The sequence below is a fragment of the Bos indicus x Bos taurus genome, chromosome 25 (genome assembly GCF_003369695.1).
Source record: "Bos indicus x Bos taurus breed Angus x Brahman F1 hybrid chromosome 25, Bos_hybrid_MaternalHap_v2.0, whole genome shotgun sequence".
NCBI lineage: Eukaryota > Metazoa > Chordata > Mammalia > Artiodactyla > Bovidae > Bos > Bos indicus x Bos taurus.
In genome coordinates, this window is record NC_040100.1 from 28236347 (window position 1) to 28259486 (window position 23140).

At 41.1% G+C, this 23140-nt stretch overlaps 1 protein-coding gene across 1 annotated transcript; it reads left to right on the forward strand.

The window, feature by feature from the left end:
- The first annotated feature begins 443 nt into the window (after nucleotides 1-443).
- Nucleotides 444-19258, forward strand: FOPNL (FGFR1OP N-terminal like). Its single transcript, XM_027527204.1, has 5 exons — nucleotides 444-548; nucleotides 8027-8224; nucleotides 10377-10461; nucleotides 14039-14175; nucleotides 17340-19258. Exons 1-5 carry the CDS (start codon nucleotides 521-523, stop codon nucleotides 17414-17416), a joined length of 525 nt encoding a protein of 174 aa, XP_027383005.1. The 5' UTR covers nucleotides 444-520; the 3' UTR covers nucleotides 17417-19258.
- Nucleotides 19259-23140: the final 3882 nt, after the last annotated feature.

The following is a 23140-nucleotide window of genomic DNA, read 5'->3' on the forward strand; positions in this document are numbered from 1 at the left end:
TCCCCAAGACGAGCAGCATCAGCATCATCTAGGAGCCTGTCAGAAATGCAGTTTTCGGATCTCACTCCAGATTTATCCAATCGGAAACTCCCGGGATGGCGTCTAGAAATCTGTTTTAAGAAAATTTCTAGGTGATTCCCACGTATGCTAAAGTTTAATACACGGTAACTATTAACAACTAGTGCCTGAGGCTGCAGAAATGAGCAGAGGGCAGATGACGAAGGGTTTAGTAGCTTACTAAGCCCTACGCCGCAGCAGTGTTCGTAGTAACGGTTCCTACCTGCCTCAACTACAATTTCCTCTTCCTACTCCCTCAGCACCGGCCTAGAGCTCCCGCCTCGGTGATTGGTGGGGTCTCTCCGGACCTTCACCACCCATCCAACCACGGAGATCGTAAATGGAGAGAGGCGGGACTAGGCACGGCTAGAGCGGCGCCTCTATTGGCTACAGACCACGGCGCACAGCGGGACGGAACTGCGCGTGCTCATAGCCGAGGCGCGCCCCCGGCGGCCGTTGAAAAATGGCGACTGTCGCTGAGTTGAAGGCCGGTGAGTGCGACTGGGAGGTCTATCTGGTGAAACGTGTCGACCTTCAGTCTGTGAAAAGGATGGGACGAAAGGAGGGCCCGCGGAACACTAAAGTCAACCTTTCCCAGGGTCGTTCTGTGGCGTCAGGGCCTGTGGAGCATCCGGCGGGTGTGGCGGCTGCAGCTCGGGCCCCTGGGGGTAGGGATGTGGTTGCATGGGGGCTGTTTCTAAACCAACTTTGAACTGGAGGAGGAGCCCCGGGATCCGCGGGTACCTGAGAGGTCTGAAGTCCTGCACCTTGGGGCTCAGGCTCATCTTTCTGGACCCTGCTGGGGGCGAGGCCTTGGACCTGGCCTTTCCCTCCGGTCTGATGATTGCAATACCGAAACAACCACTGTTGCTGTTCGGCCCAAACGTAAACCATTTCCTTGGGTATCTCCTTGAATCCGTACAGCCACCCGCGAGGTGGGTCACCATTTTCCATGGGGAAAAACTGTAGGTAGAAAGGTGTCTGGCCTGACCATATTTTCCTGTGTTTTTAAGAAAACTTCCACAAAGAGTCGAGTCTTTTAAGCTGAGAACATTTGTATACCGTTAGTTTTGACGCAGATGTCCAGACAAGTAATAGTAATTATGGTTATTCGTGATCGAGCCTTCTGTCGGGCACTACCCAGCCCCTGTGTTATCTGATTGATTCCATATATCAACCTTATGCCCATTTCAGAGATTAGGAAATTGAGGCACTGAGAGGTGAAACAACTCACCCAAAGTAATTTAGCTAGAAAAAGGCAGAGAGGGAGAACTTAGGAGATGCTGCACTGGCTCTGCAGGTCTTAGTTACTGAGTGATACTCAGTATCTGCAATAAGACCAGTTCCAGTTTTCGGGAAATTTAGGCTATAAATCAGTGATTCCTAGAGATTTGTTGGAGAAAATGATTTGAGCATATGATTCAGTAACTGTTGATATAAATGTATATTTGTGGCCTCAGGCTGGTGAACAGTCATTAAAAAGGCATACCTTTAGGACTTCCCTGGTGCAGTGGTTAAGACACACCCGCTCCCCCCAGCCCCACACACACGGTGCAGCCTGCCCGGTTTCCATCCCTGGTCAGGGAACTAAGATCACACAGTGGGGCCCAGAAAAAAAGGCATACCTCTATCCACAAGGACAGACTCGACATAAACTGGTGTACCCTCTCCCCAGGAAACACACATCACCTGTAATGTTGCATGCTACCTCCCAGGATTTACAACTAGTAAAGAACCTGCTGCGAATTCAGGAAAAAGACTCAGGTTTGATCCCTGGGTCAGGAAGATCCCCTGGAGGAGGGCATGGCAACCCACTCCAGTGTTCTTGCCTGGAAAATGCCATGGAGAAAGGAGCCTGGCAGGCTACGGTTCATAGAAGGATGCTCCATAGAACTCTCTGTTCTTCATTGCAGAGAGTCCAATATGACCGAAGTAACTTAGCACACAGCACACTGTGTTTCCTGTTGTTTAATATTTTACAATTTTGGTAAAAGGTTGTATAGTCCATGGGGTAGCAAAGAGTCCCACCTGACTGAGCGACTTTCACCACTTTCAGTCCGAGGATATAAACCAGGTTAAGAAGCTCTATCTGAAGAAATTGTCATGGTGCAGTGTTTTAATAAACATGATAATAGAGTGAGGGTCAGAATGGCATGGAGATTAGGGATGTATTACACAGATGTAGGGAGCCCTTTAGGTGTTTTCTGCATTCTTCAGCTCTGAATGTGCCTAGTGTTCAAGAGAAATCTAATGAAATGTTTGCCAGTCATTTATATTACTTGGGCTTTCACCTTTTTAAAGCACTTTCACTTCACGTTTTCCTGCCTTACTTGGTTCTGCCTCAGAGACAGAGCTCATGTTGGAGAAGGCAGGTGAGGCAGGAGTTAGTGAACTAGCCCTGAGGTAAGGATGACATGCAAGGTTCCTAACTGCAGATTCTTCTTCTGCTTATTTCTGTTTTTGGCTGCTCTGGGTCTTCACTGCTGTGTGCGGGCTTTCTCAAGCTGCAGTGAGTGTGTGTGGGCTGCTGTCTAGTGGTGGTGTGCTGGCTTCTCCTTTCGGAGGCTTCTCGTTGCGGAGCACGGCCTCTAGAGCAGACTCAGTAGTTGTGGCACATGGGCTTAGTTGCCACGTGGCATGTGGAATATTCCTGGACCAGGAATCAAACCTGGGTTTTCTGTGGTGGCAGGCAGACTCTTAACCACTGAACCACCAGGGAAGTCCAGCTTCTTAATTCTCATTTCTCTGCTGAATTTGAGGCTACGCTGTATACATATACAGAGTAATTGGTTGTGTATAGTGGGGAATCTCTTTAATTTCTAAAGATGGGATTAGAGAACAGGTTTAGTAATGATTCCAGCATAATAAAGCTGTACCTTCCCTTCCCTTCATGGGCCTGTTACACAGTCTGATTGGGTGGTAACTACTTTTAACCTACCTGCAAAAAAAGGTTGAGGAGATGATCTAAATGTAAAGAGCAAGGAAGGTTAAAGTCTAGTCTAGATTTATCCCTTTAAGCATATGACCCAGATTTTTGTTGTTTATCAAAGCTTAAAAATAGTTTCATGTCTGTGCCTACATGGGCTCCCTTTATGAATTGTCATTATTGTGGTGTACTTATTTATAGCACAATATATTTATTACACCAGTAGTATACAGCACAGGGTTTCCCTGGTGATTCAGTGGTAAAGAACCCACCTGCCAATGCAGGAGATTCTGGTTCAGTCTCTGGGTTAGGAAGATCCTCTGGAGAAGGAAATGGCAAACCACTATCATATTCTTGCCTGGGAAATCCCATGCATAGAGGAGCCTGGCAGGCTTCAGTCCGTAGAGTAGCAGAGAGTCGGACATGGCTGAGCGACTGAGCGCAAGTATACAGCACAATATTATAAAGCCTTTAGGCAGCATTTATTGATTTCTTACTCTGTTCTAGGCACTATGGGTGAAATGTGTTGCTTCTTTGGAGTTGTGATTTAGCTCTTAGGGACCACATGGAGAAAAAAGTTTCTAGACAACTGTAAGGGATAATGCCAATTCAGCCCTATCCACATTATTATTTATAGCTAAAATATTATTATCATAACTACTGATATTTGTAATAGTGACCCTTGCTCATCAAGATGTTAGATTACATTCAGCATATATATCCCAGATTCCTTAAGATGGCATTGATAAGGCTACATGTTAGATTTCTAGTCAGTCAATTCAGTCGCTCAGTCATGTCTGACTCTTTGTGACCCAATGAACCGCAGCACGCCAGGCCCCCCTGTCCATCACCAACTCCCGGAGTTTACTCAAACTCATATCCATCAAGTCGGTGATGCCATCCAACCATCTCATCCTCTGTCGTCCCCTTCTCCTCCTGCCCCCAATCCCTCCCAGCATCAGGGTCTCTTCCAGTGTGTCAACTCTTCTCATGAGGTGGCCAAAGTATTGGAGTTTCAGCTTTAGTCCTTCCAGTGAACACCCAGGACTGATCTCCTTTAGGATGGATTGGTTGGATCTCCTTGAAGTCCAAGGGACTCTCAAGAGTCTTCTCCAACACCACACTTCAACAGCATCAATTCTTCAGCACTCAGCTTTCTTCACAGTCCAACTCTCATATCCATACATGACCACTGGAAAAACTATAGCTTGACTAGACGGACCTTTGTTGGCAAAGTAATATCTCTGCTTTTTAATATGCTATCTAGGTTGGTCATAACATTCCTTCCAAGGAGTAAGTGTCTTTTAACTTCATGGCTGCAATTACCATCTGCAGTGATTTTGGAGCCCAGAAAAATAAAGTCTGACACTGTTTCCACTGTTTCCCCATCTATTTCCCATGAAGTGATGGGACTGGATGCCATGATCTTAGTTTTCTGAATGTTGAGCTTTAAGCTAACTTTTTCACTCTCCTCTTTCATCAAGAGGCTTTTTAGTTCCTCTTCACTTTCTGCCATAAGGGTGGTGTCATCTGCATATCTGAGGTTATTGATAATTCTCCCAGCAATGTTGATTCCAGCTTGTGCTTCTTCCAGCCCAGCATTTTTCATGATGTACTCTGCATATAAGTTAAATAAGCAGGGTGACAATATACAGCCTTGACGTACTCCTTTTCCTATTTGGAACCAGTCTGTTGTTCCATGTCCACTTCTAACTGTTGCTTCCTGACCTGCATATAGGTTTCTCAAGAGACAGGTCAGGTGGTCTGGTATTCCCATCTCTTTCAGAATTTTCCACAGTTTATTGTGATCCACATAGTCAGAGGCTTTGGCATAGTCACTAAAGCAGAAGTAGATGATTTTCTGGAACTCTCTTGCTTTTTCCATGATCCAGCGGTTGTTGACAATTTGATCTCTGGTTCCTCTGCCTTTTCTAAAACCAACTTGAACATCTGGAAGTTCCTGGTTCACTTATTGCTTAAGCCTGTCTTGGAGAATTTTGAGCATTACTTTACTAGCGTGTGGAATGAGTGCAATTGTGCAGTAGTTTGAGCATTCTTTGGCATTGCCTTTCTTTGGGATTGGAATGAAAACTGACCTTTTCCAGTCCTGTGGCCACTGCTGAGTTTTCCAAATTTGCTGGCATATTGAGTGCAGCACTTTCAGAGCATCATCTTTCAGGATTTGAAATAGCTCAACTGGAATTCCATCACCTCCACTAGCTTTGTTTGTAGTGATGCTTTCTAAGGCCCACTTGACTTCACATTCCAGGATGCCTGGCTCTAGGTGAGTGATCACACCATCATGATTATCTGGGTCATGAAGATCTTTTTTGTATAGTTCTTCTGTGTATTCTTGCCATCTCTTCTTAATATCTTCTGTTTCTGTTAGGTCCATACCATTTCTATCCTTTATCAAGCCCATCTTTGCATGAAATGTTCCCTTATCTCGAATTTTCTTCAAGAGATCTCTAGTCTTTCCCATTCTGTTGTTTTCCTCTATTTCTTTGCATTGATCACTGAGTAAGGCTTTTTTATCTCTCCTTGCTATTCTTTGGAACTCTGTATTCAGATGCTTGTATCTTTTCTCCTTTGCTTTTTGCTTCTCTTCTTTTCACGGCTATTGGTAAGGCCTCCTCAGACAGCCATTTTGCTTTTTTACATTTCTTTTTCTTGGGGATGGCCTTGATCCCTGTCTCCTGTACAGTGTCACGAACCTCCGTCCATAGTTCATCAGGCACTCTGTCTATCAGATCTAGTCCCTTAAATCTATTTCTCACTTCCACTGTATAAGCATAAGGGATTTGATTTAGGTCATACCTGAATGGTCTAGTGGTTTCCCCTACTTTCTTCAATTTAAGTCTGAATTTGGCAATAAGCAGTTCATGATCTGAGCCACAGTCAGCTCCCAGTCTTGTTTTTGCTGACTGTATAGAGCTTCTCCATCTTTGGCTGCAAAGAATATAATCAGTCTGATTTTGGTGTTGATCATCTGGTGATGTCCATGTGTAGAGTCTTCTCTTGTGTTGTTGGAAGAGGGTGTTTGCTATGACCAGTGCATTCTCTTGGCAAAACTCTATTAGCCTTTGCCCTGCTTCATTCCGTACTCCAAGGCCAAATTTGCCTGTTACTCCAGGTATTTCTTGACTTCCTACTTTTGCATTCCAGTCCCTTGTAATGAAAAGGACTTCTTTTTTGGGTGTTAGTTCTAAAAGGCCTTGTAGGTCTTCATAGAACCGTTCAACTTCAGCTTCTTCAGCGTTACTGGTTGGGGCATAGACTTGGATTACTGTGATATTGAATGGTTTGCCTTGGAAACAGAGATCATTGTGTCATTTTTGAGATTGCATCCAAGTACTGCATTTCGGACTCTTGTTGACCATGATGGTTACTCCCATTTCTTCTAAGGGATTCCTGCCCACAGTAGTAGATATAATGGTCATCTGAGTTAAATTCACCCATTCCAGTCCATTTTAGTTCGCTGATACCTAGAATGTCGACGTTCACTCTCGCCATCTCCTGTTTGACCACTTCCAATTTGCCTTGATTCATGGACCTAACGTTCCAGGTTCCTATGCAATATTGCTCCAATTTTAAAATGTTACTTTTTTTTAAGATTTATTGATTCATTTTTGGCTGTGCTGAGTCTGTTGCTGCAGGGGCTTTTCTCTAGTGGTGAGAATAGGGCTGCTCGCTAGAGGCGGTGCACGGGCTTCTCGCTGCGGTGGCTTCTCTTGCAGAAGCACAGGCTCTAGGGCTTGCAGGCTTCGGTGGTTTTGGAACTTGGGCACACTCGTTGCGGCTCTTGGGCTCACAGGCTCAGTAGCTGTGGCACATGGGCTTAGTTGCTCTGTGGCATGTGGGATCTTCCTAGATCAGGGATGGAACCCATGTCTCCTGCATTGGCAGACAAATTCTTCACCACTGACCCATATGGAAGCCCCAAATCTTACAGTTTTAAGGAGTTAACTCATAGTTATCTTTAAAAAACAAACAAAACCCCAGAACAAAAGCCCATCTCTTTTGTTCAGAATGGGCCATTTCCCAAGGGTTCTGGGTATCAGTTTTATACAAAAGATACAACACAATCCTTCCTTTTTGGAGTGTACTTGTTATTTTCAATCATATACTTTCTAGACCAGAGGTTTTTAGTGACAAATTGAACCTGTCTCTTGGGCTTTCCAGGTGGCTCAGTGGTAGAGAATCCACCTGCAATGCAGGAAATGTGGGTTCCATCCCTGGGTTGGGAAGATCTTCTGGAGAAGGAACTGGCAACCCACTCCAGTATCCTTGCCAGGGAAATTCCATGGATGGAGGAGCCTGGCAGGCTATATAGTCCATGGGGTTGCAAAAGAGTTGGATACAACTTAGCAAATAAACAACAACCCAACCTGTCTTCTGTGACAACTACTCTTGAAAAGATATGAGACACTGGGAGACAAGTTCAGGTCCTAGTAAGCTGAGTATAATTCTTCCCCCCTTTTACTCTTCACTAAAGCTTATGTATCAGTCTGTAGCCTCTTACAGTGACACTGTTGGAAGGATAAACTTACATTTGGTTAACTAAATTAAAGTAGTAAATCATTGCAGTTCGGGAACTTTTATTTTTTATTGCAAATATGGCTTGTGGTAGCTGCTGCTGCTGCTAAGTCACTTCAGTAGTGTCCGACTCTGCGACCCCAGAGACAGCAGCCCACCAGGCTCCCCCATCCCTGGGATTCGCCAGGCAAGAACACTGGAGTGGGTTGCCGTTTCCTTCTCCAATGCATGCAAGTGAAAAGTGAAAGTGAAGTCACTCAGTCGTGTCCAACTCTTAGCGACCCCATGGACTGCAGCCTACCAGGCTCCTCCATCCATGGGATTTTCCAGGCAGGAGTACTGGAGCGGGGTGCCATTGCCTTCTCCGCGTGGTAGCTAATATGATGATTGTTCAGTTTGTCGTATAGATTGAAAGGATGTAATATTTTAAACATTTTGTTTTAAAGTTGCCTAAGAATGGCAAAAATTTATTCTATAACTGAAACATTAATACTTTATATTAAACAGTTTTAAAGGACACTTTGGAAAAAAGAGGAGTGTTAGGGCATTTAAAAGCAAGGATTCGTGCAGAAGTTTTCAATGCCCTTGATGATGAAAGTGAACCTCGGCCATCGTTGTCTCATGAAAACTTTCTAATTAATGAGCTTATTCGGGAGTATTTGGAGTTCAACAAATACAAGTATACAGCGTCGGTCCTCATAGCAGGTAAGAGGTTATTTATTGTTAATCACCTGAGGTGAAATCTGCCTTTTCCCTTCCCCCTATTCTCAGAAAGTGTTTAGCCTAGAAATCTAATTCCATTACCAAACGGTGTCATCTGGGACATGACTGGGACATAAAAATCCCAAGGGCTCTTTTCATGTCACAGCTTGAACAAGTTCTCATGATATTTATTGGACTGTAGGAGAAAATGACTAACACTTAACCTAGGTGCATACTTTGAAAATCATAATTTCTGATTCTGAGAATAAACAGTTATTTACGTTTTGCCTTGTGTGCTGTCAGTCTTTTTCCTATGTATATGGTTTAAAAATACACAGAGACTTACTATATATTCTTTGTTAAAAAATATAAAACACTGAAGATAAAGCCTCAAAGTATTGCTCCATGTATTGATTAGGCATGTATTCAGATGTATGTAAAAGCGTTATATTTAAAAAGGACTAGATAATCTATAGAAATTTCGAATCACTATGTTGCACACCTCACACTAATTATTGTGAATCAACTAAAATTTTAAAAAGAAAGAAACCAATTAGGAAGATAAACTCCAAGCTCATTCTAGTGATGAGGGGGAGAGAAATGGTATTGGGGGAAGGGGGTCAACAATTAAAGCAAAATTTACTTTATCTGTTAAATTTTATTTCTTAAGAAAGAAAGCAAAAGAACTAGAAGAATAGGGACAATAGTCAGGATCGTTGTTGCCCCTAGGCTGGGGGAAATGAGGTTGGGAGGACGATCAAAGCACCCTCCGTGTACATGACTTGATTCCCTTGTCCAACGTTTAACATATGCTTTAAGACTATTTGGTGCCTTGGAGATACGCCTCTTTAAAGAAAAGAGATCATGAAGTAGACTTTGAAAGAGAGAATGGATTCCTTATTGTGATGCTGGAACTTTCCGTTGGATAGATCTTTTGTTAATATTCTAGGTCTTTAATGTTCTTTAACCTTAACTGAATAAAGACTGATGATTTTTATTGGTTTAAGGATCATCAGTGTCAATATCTTCACTTTCCTCAGTTTGTTATAGATAGCTGTATAATATGTTACTACTCAGAACAGAAGAATGTGAAAATGTCATCAATTAGCTGTACTGGACTTGTGCTTACCTAGAATGAAATATGGAGACAGTAGTCAAGTTTCTACAGAGTCTTGACTTTTAAAAAACTGAGATGTACTTTAGCATAAAGATACTTTACCGTTTTTACTATGTAGTTCTGTGGATTTTGCCAAATTCATACAGTTGTGTGGCTCCACCACAATCACAATATAGAACATTTCTACGACCTCAAAAAAATTCCCTGTGCCCTTTTGTAGATAACTTCTTTGCCTACTCTCAACTCCTGTCAACCTCTGATGTGTTATTTTCTGTACCTGGTCATTTGCCTTTTCTAGAATGTCGTATGAGTGAAATCGTATAGGATGTAGCATTTTGAATCTGCTTCCTTTCACTCAGCATAATGCATTTGAGACTATGCTGTTATTTCCCCCCCTGAATAGCATTCCACTGTATGGCTCTGTTGATTTATCTGTTACCAGTTGATGGACATTCGGGTTGTTTCTAGTTTTGGGCAATTATGAATGCAGCTGCTATGCTACCTCCTAAACATTCACTTAGGAGGATTGTCTGAACGTTGTTTTCACTCCTCTTGGGTAAAGAGCTGAGAGTGGCATTGCTGGGTTGTATATGGGCAGTACCTGCTTACCTTTGTAAGTGAGTGCACCATTTTGTTCTGCCAGCAGAGTCCTCCCAGTTGCCCTGAATCCTTGCCAGCACTTCATATTTAGTGTTCATTTTACTTTTAGATTTATTGCCAACAAATGGATATCAGTGCTGTCATGTATTTAATTTGTAGGCTTCTTAGAAAATAGGACTTCTCAAGTCTAGTATAGAAACAGTAATTTCCCAACTCAAAATTGGGGGGTTTAAAAACTGCATTTATATTAAAGATATGCATTTAATAAAGTAGGCATTTTGAAAATCATAAAATCACAGTTGCGTCTGTCTTGGTGTGTGCCATCATCACTCTTCTAAAATCTGAAAAATGTATATACCTCATAAGTGTGGTTTTTATCAAAATCCTATTTACTTTTTAGAGTAATAAAGCCTCAGTGTTTTGTGATTTCCCCCCTAGAATCTGGTCAACCTGTAGTTCCACTGGACAGACAGTTTCTCATCCATGAACTAAATGCATTTGAAGACTCAAAGGATAATACAATGTAAGAAGTTTTTTTAAAAAAATGAGTTTTCAGATATTATTGTATTGGTGTCGTAATTGTATAGTGGTAGTTTTATTTCATTTGAATTCATCAGTTGTTTATTTGGGTCCAGTGTGTGCCTGGCACTGTGCCACATCCAAGGTGTGCGGCAGTAAGTGCTAAGCTGCCTGTGGTTTCAGAGGATGGAGCAGCCCTGCTTCATTCTAAGGGTCATGTCTCTTGCTTCTTGAGCCATCCTTTTGTTTTTCATCTGAGGCTGCTTTGCTCTGTCAATTGTTTGCTGCCTCATATTTAATCTTCCTCCTCTGCTTCCTTTATTTCAGCTTAGGAGTGTACTCAGTTCTCCCCATTCCCCAGAAAACCTATTTTTACCACTGAAGTTAGTGAAAATCAACCCTCTGTTTTCATTTTTTTATCTACATTTTTTTGCCTTCTCTACATTTTAAATTTTCTCCTCATTTATACTGAAATGTTTTGCTTTCTCTACATTTGAAGTTCTCTCCTCATCACTTATACTGAAACTATGCTCTTGAAAAAGAGTGACCACTGTTCTTTTTCTACTTCAATGTTTCATAAACTTTTTCTTGAGGTCCCCTGAATGGCAGAAAAAATTATACCTAGGAAACCTGGAGCATAACTCATGTAGCCTTCCCCTAGCAAGAAATTTCCTTGAATCTCATGTTTCTCATTCTAAAAGTTTATTGAATGTTTTCATTCTACTTCCTGATGTAATTGTTTTACCATAAAAACGTTTAAGATGACATGCCAATTAAGTTGAACTCTCCCTCCAATCCTTGTGTAAAATGAATGTTCTGGGATCATTGGCTACCTTTAACCTCTACTTTGTATCAAGCCCCAGCACTGAGAGTAGGAATACGCCTATTTCCAGTTTGAGAAGCTCAGTTTTCCTTGAATTTTGCAGTGTTTTGTAATAGTAACGGCTCTCCCTTAAAACACTTTTGTCATTTGTCTTTTATGACCCTTTACTGTCTTGGTTTTTCTGTCTCCCTAATGGTCATCTCAGTTTCTCCACTGACTCCTTTAGGAAGGTTCTTTTAAATTGTGGGCACTGCCCCAAGATTTGTCCTTAACTTTTCTTCTTACCCCTTGCCCACTTTTCTTTCCAAGTATTCTTGAGTCCTTAGTGATGCCGCCACACTGGTGACTGTGCCTTAAATCTGACAGATCTCATGAATTGCGGGCACACATTTCTGCTGGTATCCAAACTTGGTGTTTCTAAAAATCAAGTCCATTATTTTCATTTCTTCAAACCACCCCTTGTAGCTTCCTCATAGAGCCATTCAGGTCCTCATCTCAGAGCTCACATGTACTTCTGGCTTGTTCTCATTTCTCCACCAGTCACTTTGGGAGTTTCATCAATTCTGCCTGTACAGTTGTGTCTGTCTGTCCTTATGCCCTGCACCATGCAGTTCAGAAGGCCTCTTTCCCATTTCTCTCCAGGCATGTTCTTTTCTGACTCATGTGTCATGCTGCCAACAGTTTGCTTTCTGAAGGACACTTATTGCTTTGTTTAAAGCATTTCCACTGAAAAGATTTTAGATTTTAAAAAGTAATAAAGTCCATATACCAGGCATTAGATGTGGATGCCAGTGGAAGTCTGAAGTAGCACTCAACGTTCACTTTAATATTTTTCAGTGAAAGTTAAAAAAATGTCACAATATGTAGGATAAAGTATTTAATAACCTTATGTTAGATCAAGCTATAACACCAAGTGAGTTTGTGCCAAATTTATGAAGAAAATTAGCTTTTAGAGTTTCTGTTTTTCAAAATTGCAAGTAAGGCATTGTAAAGCTGTATTTTAAAAACAATTATCACTTTTTAACTCAGGATTTTTTTAAAAAGAAACCTGATATTGATGAAGTCGCAGGTTAAATGAGCTGGTTATATGTTTTCTCATAACATTTAAAAATACCTAAATCTTAAAAATTTTAAATCTTAAATAGGTTTTATTGTAAATTTGGCAAATAGAATTTTTTTTTTAATTTAAAAATCTCCTTTGATCAGTTAACATTTGGGGAAAGAATGGTTTAAAGTTGACCAAGAGACCTATTTTATATTCCTGGATACTGCTTTTATAAGAGCTGAGGCATCTTATTAAATAGAGAAACCCATTCTCTTGGTTTCCTTGTGGAATGGAAACATTGCTTTTGTGTGCAATTAGTTATTTGTTGCTGTATAACAGGTTACCCCAGAATTTGGTGGTTTAAAATAGCAGACATTTATTATCTGTGGTGAGGAATCTGAGAGTGACTTCTGTGGCCTGGCTCAGCCTCAGTCGTGAGGTTGCAGTTAAGGTGTTGGCCGGTGGCGGGTGGGGGGCCAGTCATCTCAAGTCCTGGCTGGGGCTGGCGGGTCCATCTCCATGTGGCTCACTCACATGGCTGCCTCAGTTCTTTGCTACGTGTACCTTTCCATAGGACAGCTTGAGTGGCAGCTGACTTCCCCAGAGTGACTGAGGGAGAAGGCAGGAAGGGTGCCACGATGCTGTTGATGGCCAAGCCTCTGACGCTGCAAGCGCTGTCACTTGGTGCCTGCCTTAGCCCTTGAAAATGTGAGTTCAGCTCACACTCAGGAGAGCAAGACTCCACCTTTTGAAGGGAAGGGATATCATACTTTAAACTGTCACACCTGCTAGTAAGTAGATAAAAATCTCAAAAAGACAGTCCATTAAATTGATGTTTTCGAACTGTGAGACTGGAAACAAGAGAAAACCTCTCTATTGTCATCAGAGCAGCTTCCATTGGTGCAGGGGCAGCAGGCAGCATATGCTAAGGGAAAAAATATGGGACTTGGGGTTCAAGTGTCAACCTTGCTTACTATCCAAGCAGCCCTTTCGCAAATCCTCTGTGAGCTGTGGTCTTCTCATTTATAAACTGGACATGATGATTATGACATCACAAGATGAGGATAAAATAGAGGAAAGAATGTTTTGTAAACTTTAGTTTTTAAAATTTTAATTCTTACCTGACACCTATATGGCTTACATTTATATACCATTTAATACATGCCAGGCACAGTTCTAAACACTTGACATTTATTGATGCATTTGGTCTGTGACTGCCCTATGAGATAGAGAGTATACTTATCCACATTTATAGAGGAAGAAACATTTATGAGGCTGGGGATATTAAAAATCTTGTTGAATCCTGAGTCCTGTCAAGTGGCAGGGCCAGGATTTGAACCCAGATAAGAATTTATGAATCCAATAAGTGTGTATTGTGTCAGACAGTGTTAGGTTGTGGGAAATCTTATACTGGACTTGGAGTTCAAAAAGAAAAAAAAAGCTGATTCCTGTGCACTGATTGAATTTGTATTTCAGTTTAGATGAGGTTTAACTTGTTAACATGTTTCCTATGGATTTTAAAATTGTAGAGTCAAATTTAAATTTCAAAAAGCGTGAATAGTTTGCAGTTTGGGTAATAACCATGCAACTCTTTTAAGTCTAGTGAATTATTTGGCTATTTTGGTGTCAGAGACTACTTTTTACAGAATAGATATTTTAAAGTTTTTCCTGTTTGTGCACATTTAATTGATTTTTACTTTCTTTCTGCTATAGACCTCTTTTATATGGGATTTTAGCTCATTTCTTGCATGGAACTAAGGATGACAACCAAAATACATTTCTGAAAGGGTCTTCACTCCCGCCTGCAAACCCAAATCTTGGCAGACAACCTAGTGGAAGAAAGCAAATGGGTATGAATTTCTGAGACTTCTCACTTGGCTTTCAGCACGTGTATTTTCTTCCTATCTATTTTTATCTTTGAGGTAGTTTTTCCTGAGATTTTGAGTCATAATTTAATTCCATTTATATCTAATATGTTATTTATCATCAAAAAAAAAACAAAATGGTTTTTGGAAAGACAATCTTGTGAGGAGCAGAGAGAAGACTAGACAAAATTCTTAGATATAATTTCTATAAAAAAGTATTGAAAAACTTGATTTTCCCATAGATTTGTACTGTTTGGAGCGGCTTAGATCCTGAGCATACTGAAGAAAGAGCTTTTATCAAGTTATCTACTTTTTCCCTCTCAGACTGAGAAAAGTCAAGACTGCTGAGAACAGAGCAGTCACAGGTTTATGTGCTCTCCTTTGCATTTTCAGGATTCTTTTTTAGCGGGGAGTGGGGTGAATATTCTTTGTGTTAACGTTGTAATTACTCACAAATAAATTCTTAGGAGAAAGGCTCATATTTCTTTCAAGAATATTCACTCTTCCAGTGAACTTTCAGTTGTTTTGATTTTATCCAAACACTAAGACCTCAATTTGGTCATCTAAATTGAATAGTTTATAGCTCAGTATTTCCAACTATGGTACAGCTGATCTCTCTTTTTAAGGACAGTCGTAGGAGAAGGAAATGGCAGCCCACTCCAGTACTCTTGCCTGGAGAATTCCATGGATGGAGGAGCCTGGTGGGCTGCTGTCCATGGGATCGCACAGAGTTGGACATGACTGAAGCGACTTCGCATGCACGCATGCATTGGAGAAGGAAATGGCAACCCACTCCAGTGTTATTGCCTGGAGAATCCCAAGGACGGGGGAGCCTGGTGGGCTGCCATCTATGGGGTCACACAGAGTCGGACACGACTGAAGCGACTTAGCAGCAGCAGCAGCAGCATAGGTGGGGCTCAGGCAGCTGATTATCAGAACAAATATAAATCTTGACTGTTGAAATAAACTTTTAAGAAACATCCAAGTGCAGATTGTCTTTTGTAGTTTTCCTAAATTGCCATGAGCAATATTGATCATGTTAAATGTTTGCCCTGTCTCTTAAGATCTGAAGGCAAAGTGATCTCTCGGAGGTTAGTTCTGCCTTTACTAAGAGTTATCCTTCTATATATCTTAGAATTCTGAGTTGATGGGATGTTGGAAAAGAAATCATTCCCATCACTTATTTTACAGTTGAGAAAACCAAGACTAAGAGGCCCATGCCTGTAGCTGGTCATTTTTAGCAGAATCAGCACCCGTGATTGCCATTCCTGTGCCCTTTTCCACTTAAAGAATATGAGATGTTTTCCTACTTACTTTTTCAAGTATTGGTAAGGGACTGCCATTATTGCCTACTATCTGGCAAGAACTTAAAAGCAAAACCAAACACCCGGTACAAGAGTAAATCTCTAAACATCAATTATATAATGTAGAATTCCCTCTAATCTCATCTCCTTACCTCTCCCTAACACCTCAATTCCTCTCCCCTTCACAGAAGGTAGCACTGTTAGCAGCTTGGGTGTCCTTCAGGAGTCATTTCTGTTTAAATTTATAGGTGCTGTTTCTGTACATATTATCCTACACTTTATTTTTTCACATGTGTTATCAATTTATGTAAATCTGCTTCTACCTCATTCTTAATTTCCTGTATAGTCTATAGTATTCTGTGGTACTACTACTAATCATTCTTTGCTAATGTATGTTTTAAATTTTTTGGTTTTACAGTATTGCAGGGTAGCATTAGTATTTCTCTTATGTACATGCCTTGAAGTAGAATTGGTTCAAAATTTTGTATATTAAAAAATGTAGTAGATACTAATTCCCCTCCAAAAAGGCTTTACCATTTTATGTGTTTACAAAGAATATATGATAATACTAGTTTCTCTATTTAATTGTCACCAGTGGATAGCGTATGCATTAACATTTGTTAGCGTAGCAGACCTGTGATGTTGGTATTTTAGTTGTAGTGGGAGGGGAGCAGGAATGGGAGAGTGCTAGAGGGGATGCAAGAGTCCTGGGGTTACCTTGGCTCCTCTCTGCAGAAAATGCCAGAGACATCAAATAGAGTTGAGGTCAACAAAGCTTTGGATCCCTGTTCTGTGGAAGGCTCAGAAGGGAGATGAGTGCACTAATGGGAGAACAGTGATATTGCAGATTATTTTTCTTGATTGTCAAAAATGTTCTTGGCTCAACAGGGACCATGAAGAATTGTTAACCCCAAATTGCATAAGGTTTCTGTAACACATTTAAACATCCTGTGTACTTTCTCAACTCAAACTTATTCTGTGAACGATATGTTTTATTTGATAACATTGAGAAAGTTACAAAGATATTAAAATTATTCTTCAGATTATATACCCTCTATTGACATAAACTCAATCCAGGTGAAACATAAAACACTAAAATTAAACTCTCTTTTATTTGAAAATGAGTCCAAAGCATGCCATCATGAAAGCAGTTTTTTTTTTTTTTTTTAAGATTCCTGTGCGTGTTCTTGGCCGTGCTGGGTCTTTGCTGCCGCTCCCGGGCTTTCTCCGCTGCAGCGAGGAGGGGCTGCTCCCCGTTGTGGGAGCGCAGGCGTCTCACTGCGGTGGCTTCTTTTGTTGTGAGCACAAGTTCTCGTGTGCCGCTTCAGTAGTTGTGGCACATGGGCTTAGTTTTCCCACAACTAAACAAAAATCGGCCTCTTGGTTTTGGCTGAAGACTATTTCCTACAATTTCATTGATGGTTTTCTGAGTTTGGTAGGAAGTTTTCTTCTTGCCACAAGAGGGTGCTGCTGGGAGGATTTCTATTTGAAGAAGAATTTTGTTTTTTTTTTTTTTCTTTTTAGTTGAACTTTGGCATCCCTCAAAATACTAATTGAAAACACAGTCCTTTATTGTGAATTCCAATCCTTACATACAGTGTAAGTTTGTAAGCACTTACCTATGAATTTACTTCAGGGTGTACTCTTTTCACTTAAAAAATTTTTTAAACGTTTCTGATTTCTTCAATAGTGTTAAAAAAAAATCCAACATTTTTTTCATTGTCCTAAGCCATCTAAAGACCTTGTATGGTATAAATATGTAATATCCTAAAATATGTATAGGTAGGTCTGCCTGCTGCCCCTTTTGACTTGGGATGCGCACTGACCTTCGCTTGTATCTTGCAGAAGAACACCTGCGGCAGGAGCAGGCGAGGGGCAGCAATGCTGAAAACCTGCCTACTTCACCCACGGTAAAGAGATGACACTTCCAGTTGGGGCTTCTTTGATCTTAAACTTGTATGTATTAAATAACTTATTTATTCTCCCAATGTCATCAGAATTCATCCCTAGTATTGTACCTTGTAAAAATGTGAAGTTTCTGCAGAACCTTTAGCCCCTCGTTTTATTGCATTTGTGAATAAAAGCTAACTCTGTCATCTAGTTTACAGATTTGACTTGAAAGAAAATGTGGTTTTTAGGACGATTTTAAAGGTCCCTAGATCTGTGAGAAACGAAAGGGGTTTTTTTTTGGTACCCTGTAAATTATTCTAAAGGAAAAAATCAAGTGTTTCTAGCCATATGCTCTGTTCTGTCTTTGGCTGTGCTTTGCAGCTTGTGGAGTCTTAGTTCCCTGACCGGGATTTGAACCTGGGCCCTGGCACTGAAAGTGCTGAGTCCTAACCGCTGTACCTCCAGGGAATTCCTTGCTCTGTTCTTTACCATGGCACATTAATTAAATTTCTTTCAGGCTGGAATAATGTGGATTTACAGGAAAATTCATTCATTTAAAAAAAACACACACGTTTAAAAGAACAATAAAGCCAGAAAAAACTAATTCCTATAAAGTTTGATTTTTGGGGGGGGGTGGTGGGTGCGGGTGTGAAACCAGCTATTTTTCAGATAACTATTTATAATTAGGTTTAAATATCTGAATTGCTATCTAAATTTGAACTTTAAAACTTGGTAACAATGTACTTTTTATTTTCTTAAACAATTTTGGCTTCTCCTAGAAGATTTAATTAAAAGGTGGGGGTGGGGGATAATTCTTTTAATTTTGCTGTAAGTAAAACAAAGAGTTTATTACTTGAAGACTGTGGAATAAGCATGAAGAGACAGGCTTTAGGAGAAATACCAGAAAGTACCTTTTAAAAGATGGCATTGTTTAACTTCCTTGGGGCCCTCAGTTGTGCAGTTACCAGATGAGCTATGAAAGGGCCAACCGTCACTTCATGTTTTATTCCTGGGATAGAAAAGTAGTAAGATTTCTTATAGTGCCATCTCTAAAACGCTTTGATATTTATTGACATTTTTATAATGTGGAGTCTTCAGGCTGGCTTCACTGAAGCAACAAATGAGTATAGTAGACAGAACCTGATTGGCACAAGATACAAGGTATATTCAGAACAAAACTTCGTGGGCACCTATACACTGACATTTAGCTTAAACATTTTCCATTGGGAAGGTGATAAGGAAGGACTGTAGCTGGCAAAATTGGCATTCTTTTTGGGGTGTTGAGTCTGTGCTGCTTTTGGAACCTTTATTTCTGAACTTTTATTTCTGGTGCTAGTCAAGTTTGCAGTGTAAGGAGTTCAATCCTTACAGATGTAACCAAGAATTTTTATCTGAATGCTGAAAACTATTAAAGAAATCCCCTTAAATCATACTTTACAAGTCAAAAGATTTTTGAGAGGTCCTGTTGGTGGGCTAAAATTACATATACTGGTGTAGAAGTATTATAAAGGGCTCATTTCCATTTTTTAAATGAAATCTATAGTATCTGATTACAATGATGAATTCCACTGTATTGTATAGGGGGATATAACTATCTGAATTCTTCTCAGAGGATTTGGTTTACACCCAGGAATGTTGGCAGTGGACACTGTTTACCTCAGGAATTGCGATCATGCAGGACTAGATTAAGAAAAAGTGCTGGAGTTTGTCATTTTGGATATGATATAAAATCATCAAAATAGAAGCTAAACAGAATAGTCACATGTAGTCCATATTGTGTCTGTATGTATTATTCTGTAACTTACTTGTACCTAGGCAACTTTTATACTTTCAGTGTACCATTTAATAAAAAAATAAATAAGCAGCATGCAAAAGGTGTTCTGTGACTCTTCTGTCATCAAGAGATGTCCACCGGAACCAGAAGAAGGCTTGGCGATGGCTCCTTAGGCTTTCTTTGGGGATCTCCAGCAACCTAGTTGTTGGAGGGTTGAGGATGGTTGGCATCAGCCATGTCACCCTGGGATAGTTATTCTTCACTGGGTGGCAGTGGTCAGGGCTGGTGATGTTATTCTCTGAAGGGACAGTGTCATAATCTGTGGCACCATATATGGTTTGAAAAAACACATTTAGTGTTACGTTTTGTTTTTGTTTTTGGTTGTCCTTGTGGCTTGCAGGATCTCAGTTCCCTGACCAGGGCCTGAAGCTGGGCCATGGAAGCGACACACCAAGTCCTAACCACTGGGCCACCAGGGAATTCCCATATATTCCAGCAGTTTAAGTAGGTTCTTGAGCTGAGACACTTAAACTCAAGGGAGGAAAAGATAAACATAGAAGACCTGTCAGACTCTTCTCATGAACTCATAAACTAAATCAGTACATCGTTGCAGTAATTTTCATGGGGTTGTTAGAAGAAGTTCTCCTCTAGACATGCAGGAGAAGTTCTAGCAGAAAACTTATACAAAAATAGGATGGGAATTGGACTTGAAGAGGGATTTAGGAATAGCAGACATTTAAAACTTTGGCAGTAAAAAACTCATAGCAGGACCAGAGGTGGCTTTTGAAGATGATAAATTTAAGCTTAGCATATATGTTTGCTTAGTATCAACTAACAGCTTTATAATTAGGTGCAAGAACATATTTGTATATGTCCCACATGCCTGTATGATTATGTAAAATATGATGTGTTCGTTTAACCTAAAGCCAAGTGTACACGAAGGACTAACACTTGGGAGAAGATTCCTTTAAAGGCATCTGGGACAGTGGTTCCCAGCCACTGGGCATTTCATTTTTGTAACAGCCATTCTGCAAGAATTGTGTGTTCTTCATTCATTTTTAAAAAATGAAAGTGAGGTAAAACTACCTTTTAAAAAATAGACAATTTTTAAAAACAGTTTTAGATTCACAGCAGAATTGCATGTGAAGTACAGAGTTCTTGCTGCTGCTACTGCTGCTAAGTTGCTTTAGTCGTGTCCGACTCTGTGCGACCCCATAGACGGCAGCCCACCAGGCTCCCCCGTCCCTGGGATTCTTACACACCCCCAAAAGTGGTACACACTCACAGGCTCCCTGTTATCAGCATGTCCCCTGAAAGTGGTGTATCTGTTACATTCAATGAACCTACATTGACATATCATGATTACTCTAAGTCCATAGCTGATGTCAGGGTTCACTCTTGGTGGTGTATAGTCTATGGGTATACATGTCACTGGGCTTCATCTGTGGCTCAGCTGATAAAGAATCTTCCTGCAGGGCAGGAGACCTGGGTTCAATCCCTGGGTTGGGAAGATCCCCTGGAGAAGGCAAAGGCTACCCACTCCAGTATTCTGGCCTGGAGAATTCCATGGATTATATAGTCCATGGGGTTGCAAAGAGTCGGACACGACTGAGTGACTTTCACTTCACTGCATACACGTCACTACATGCATCCACCCATCACTACGGTATCAGTAATTTCACTGTCCTGAAAATCTTCTGTGCTGTCTTCCTTCCTTTTTCTCCTCTAACTCCTGGCCACCAGTGATCTGTTTATGGTTTCCATAGTTTTACCTTTCCAGAATGTTACATAGTTGGACTCATACTGTATGTAACTTTTTTACACTGTTTTCTTTCACTTAGTAATACTCATTTAAGTTTCATCCATTCTGTTCATGACTTGAAAGCCCATTTCTATTTAGTGCTGAGTAATACTCTGACGTCTAAATGCACCACAGTTTATCCATTCACTTACTTAGAAGGACTTCTCAAATGCTTCCAAGATTTGGCTATTAATGAAGAAAGCTGCTCTAACTAAACAACTGTGCAGGCTTTAGTGTAGACATAGGTTTTCAACTCATTTGAGTAAATCCCAAGGAGTGTGATCTGCTAGGTCATATGGTAAGAACAGGTTTACTTTTGTAAGAAACCATAAAACGATTTTTATTGAGAATTTTAGGACCTTTCCTGATAGAGAATCCAAAGTTACCAAGACACTAGAGCTGGAAATCAACGATAAAGGAGCACTGCAAGACTAAACTGTGCAATTTAGTCTTGAACCTGGAGAAGCGTGGGGGCCATAATGCATGAAAGAAAGTGCTTGTGTGCCCGAGCAGAACCATGCGTGTGGTCGGGGAAGATGGCCCTTTATTCACAAGAAGGCAGAGTCCTGTGCAGATCTTGAGCTGGATAACCTGACTGCTGATGCACTTGTCAGTCATTGTGAACCACATGCAGGAGCCACCGCATCAACCCAGTCTTGGAGGTTATTGAAAACTGGAGAGACTCACACTCGCACTTTCAAACTTTTTGAATCTAGTAGTAAAGTCAAAGCTATTTGATAAAAAAAAAAAAAAAAAAGACTCTAAAAGAGAAGAATTTCCCCGCTGCCATCTTGTTCCATGAGTTCATGGAAACTCCCAGGACATGCCACCTCACAGGAGCCATGCCAAAGAAACTTATTTGACAGCCCTTAGTCAGTCACAGTTAGGTTTTTTGAAAGTAATTTTTCCCCCTCAAGCTTTAACTGGCTTTTTGAGCCATGAGAAATAAAACGAAGGCATCTGGTTTTGAAGAGTCAAACATCTGAGCTTCTGCATTTGATAGACATTGAATGACTATTATGTGCACACACTGTTCCTAAGGACTTCTAGAGTGTACCAGAAATGCCTTCTATAAGGCCTTCCCCATGTTGAGGCAAAGATTCTGACCATCTCTGCTTTTCTTTGAGAAACACAGGCTCAGAGGGGTTCACTGACAATCCCGTGGCCCCCTGGCTGGTGCTTAGCAGATCATGAGTTCACACCCTCAGACTTCTCTACTTAACGCTAGACTCCATCACACAGCAGGGTGGGAGTTCCTGCTCCATCATTAGCTGCTGCTGCTGCTGCTAAGTCGCTTCAGTTGTGTCTGACTCTGTGCGACCCCATAGACGGCAGCCCACCAGGCTCCCCCGTCCCTGGGATTCTCCAGGCAAGAACATTGGAGTGGGTTGCCGTTTCCTTCTCCAACGCATGAAAGTGAAAAGTGAAGTCGCTCAGTCGTGTCTGAGTCTTAGCGACCCCATGGGCTACAGCCTACCAGGCTTCTCCATCCATGGGATTTTCCAGGCAAGAGTACTGGAGTGGGGTGCCATTGCCTTCTCCACCATCATTAGCTAGCTGTGCTAAATTGGCTGGTTATTTCACTCACCAAACCTGGTTCCTCCACAGCAAAATGAGAAAAAAAAGGTTTAAGCATATACCTCGTAGGGTTATTATAAGGACTAGGTGAGGTAATGTAGTGCAATTCAGTGTCTGTTATAAAGCCTTCATTTATTAATAACAGTATAATTATTCTCTTTTAAAAGTTACCAAGTTCTTTAAAGAATCAGATACACCACTTTGGAATACCAGTGTGAATGCCTCTGGAAATGTGCCGGTTTTCACTCTGAGGTCACCGAGTTGGACTCTCACAGCCTGCTCTGGATTATCTTTCCAGCATGTGAAGGAGATGATCAACTTCAGTTTTTCCCCTTCCCCTTCTCTGCTCCACATCAGCTCTGTACTAACACAGGGACAGTTTCCACTCCTTTTACAGTGTAGACATTATGAGGCACATGGGGAAGCCGCCCGTTCATCACTTTCTGAAGAACTTTACCCCTGACATCCCAGCCAGCGGAATGCTGGCTGTTGCAGACTCTGACTTAGGCCCATTATGTAGGGTGGGGAGCTGGGCCTGGGTATTTTCAGGGTGGAAAGCAGGCAAGATGTTGGAGGGATGAGGAAGGGTCGGAGAGGGTCTGA

Excerpts from the sequence above, each read along its gene's own strand:
- FOPNL (XM_027527204.1), top strand. The coding sequence starts at position 521 with ATGGCGACTGTCGCTGAGTTGAAGGCCG. Across the intron at positions 8,225-10,376 it reads AGCGTCGGTCCTCATAGCAG|AATCTGGTCAACCTGTAGTT; the intron begins GTAAGAGGTTAT and ends TTTCCCCCCTAG. Across the intron at positions 10,462-14,038 it reads GACTCAAAGGATAATACAAT|ACCTCTTTTATATGGGATTT; the intron begins GTAAGAAGTTTT and ends TTTCTGCTATAG.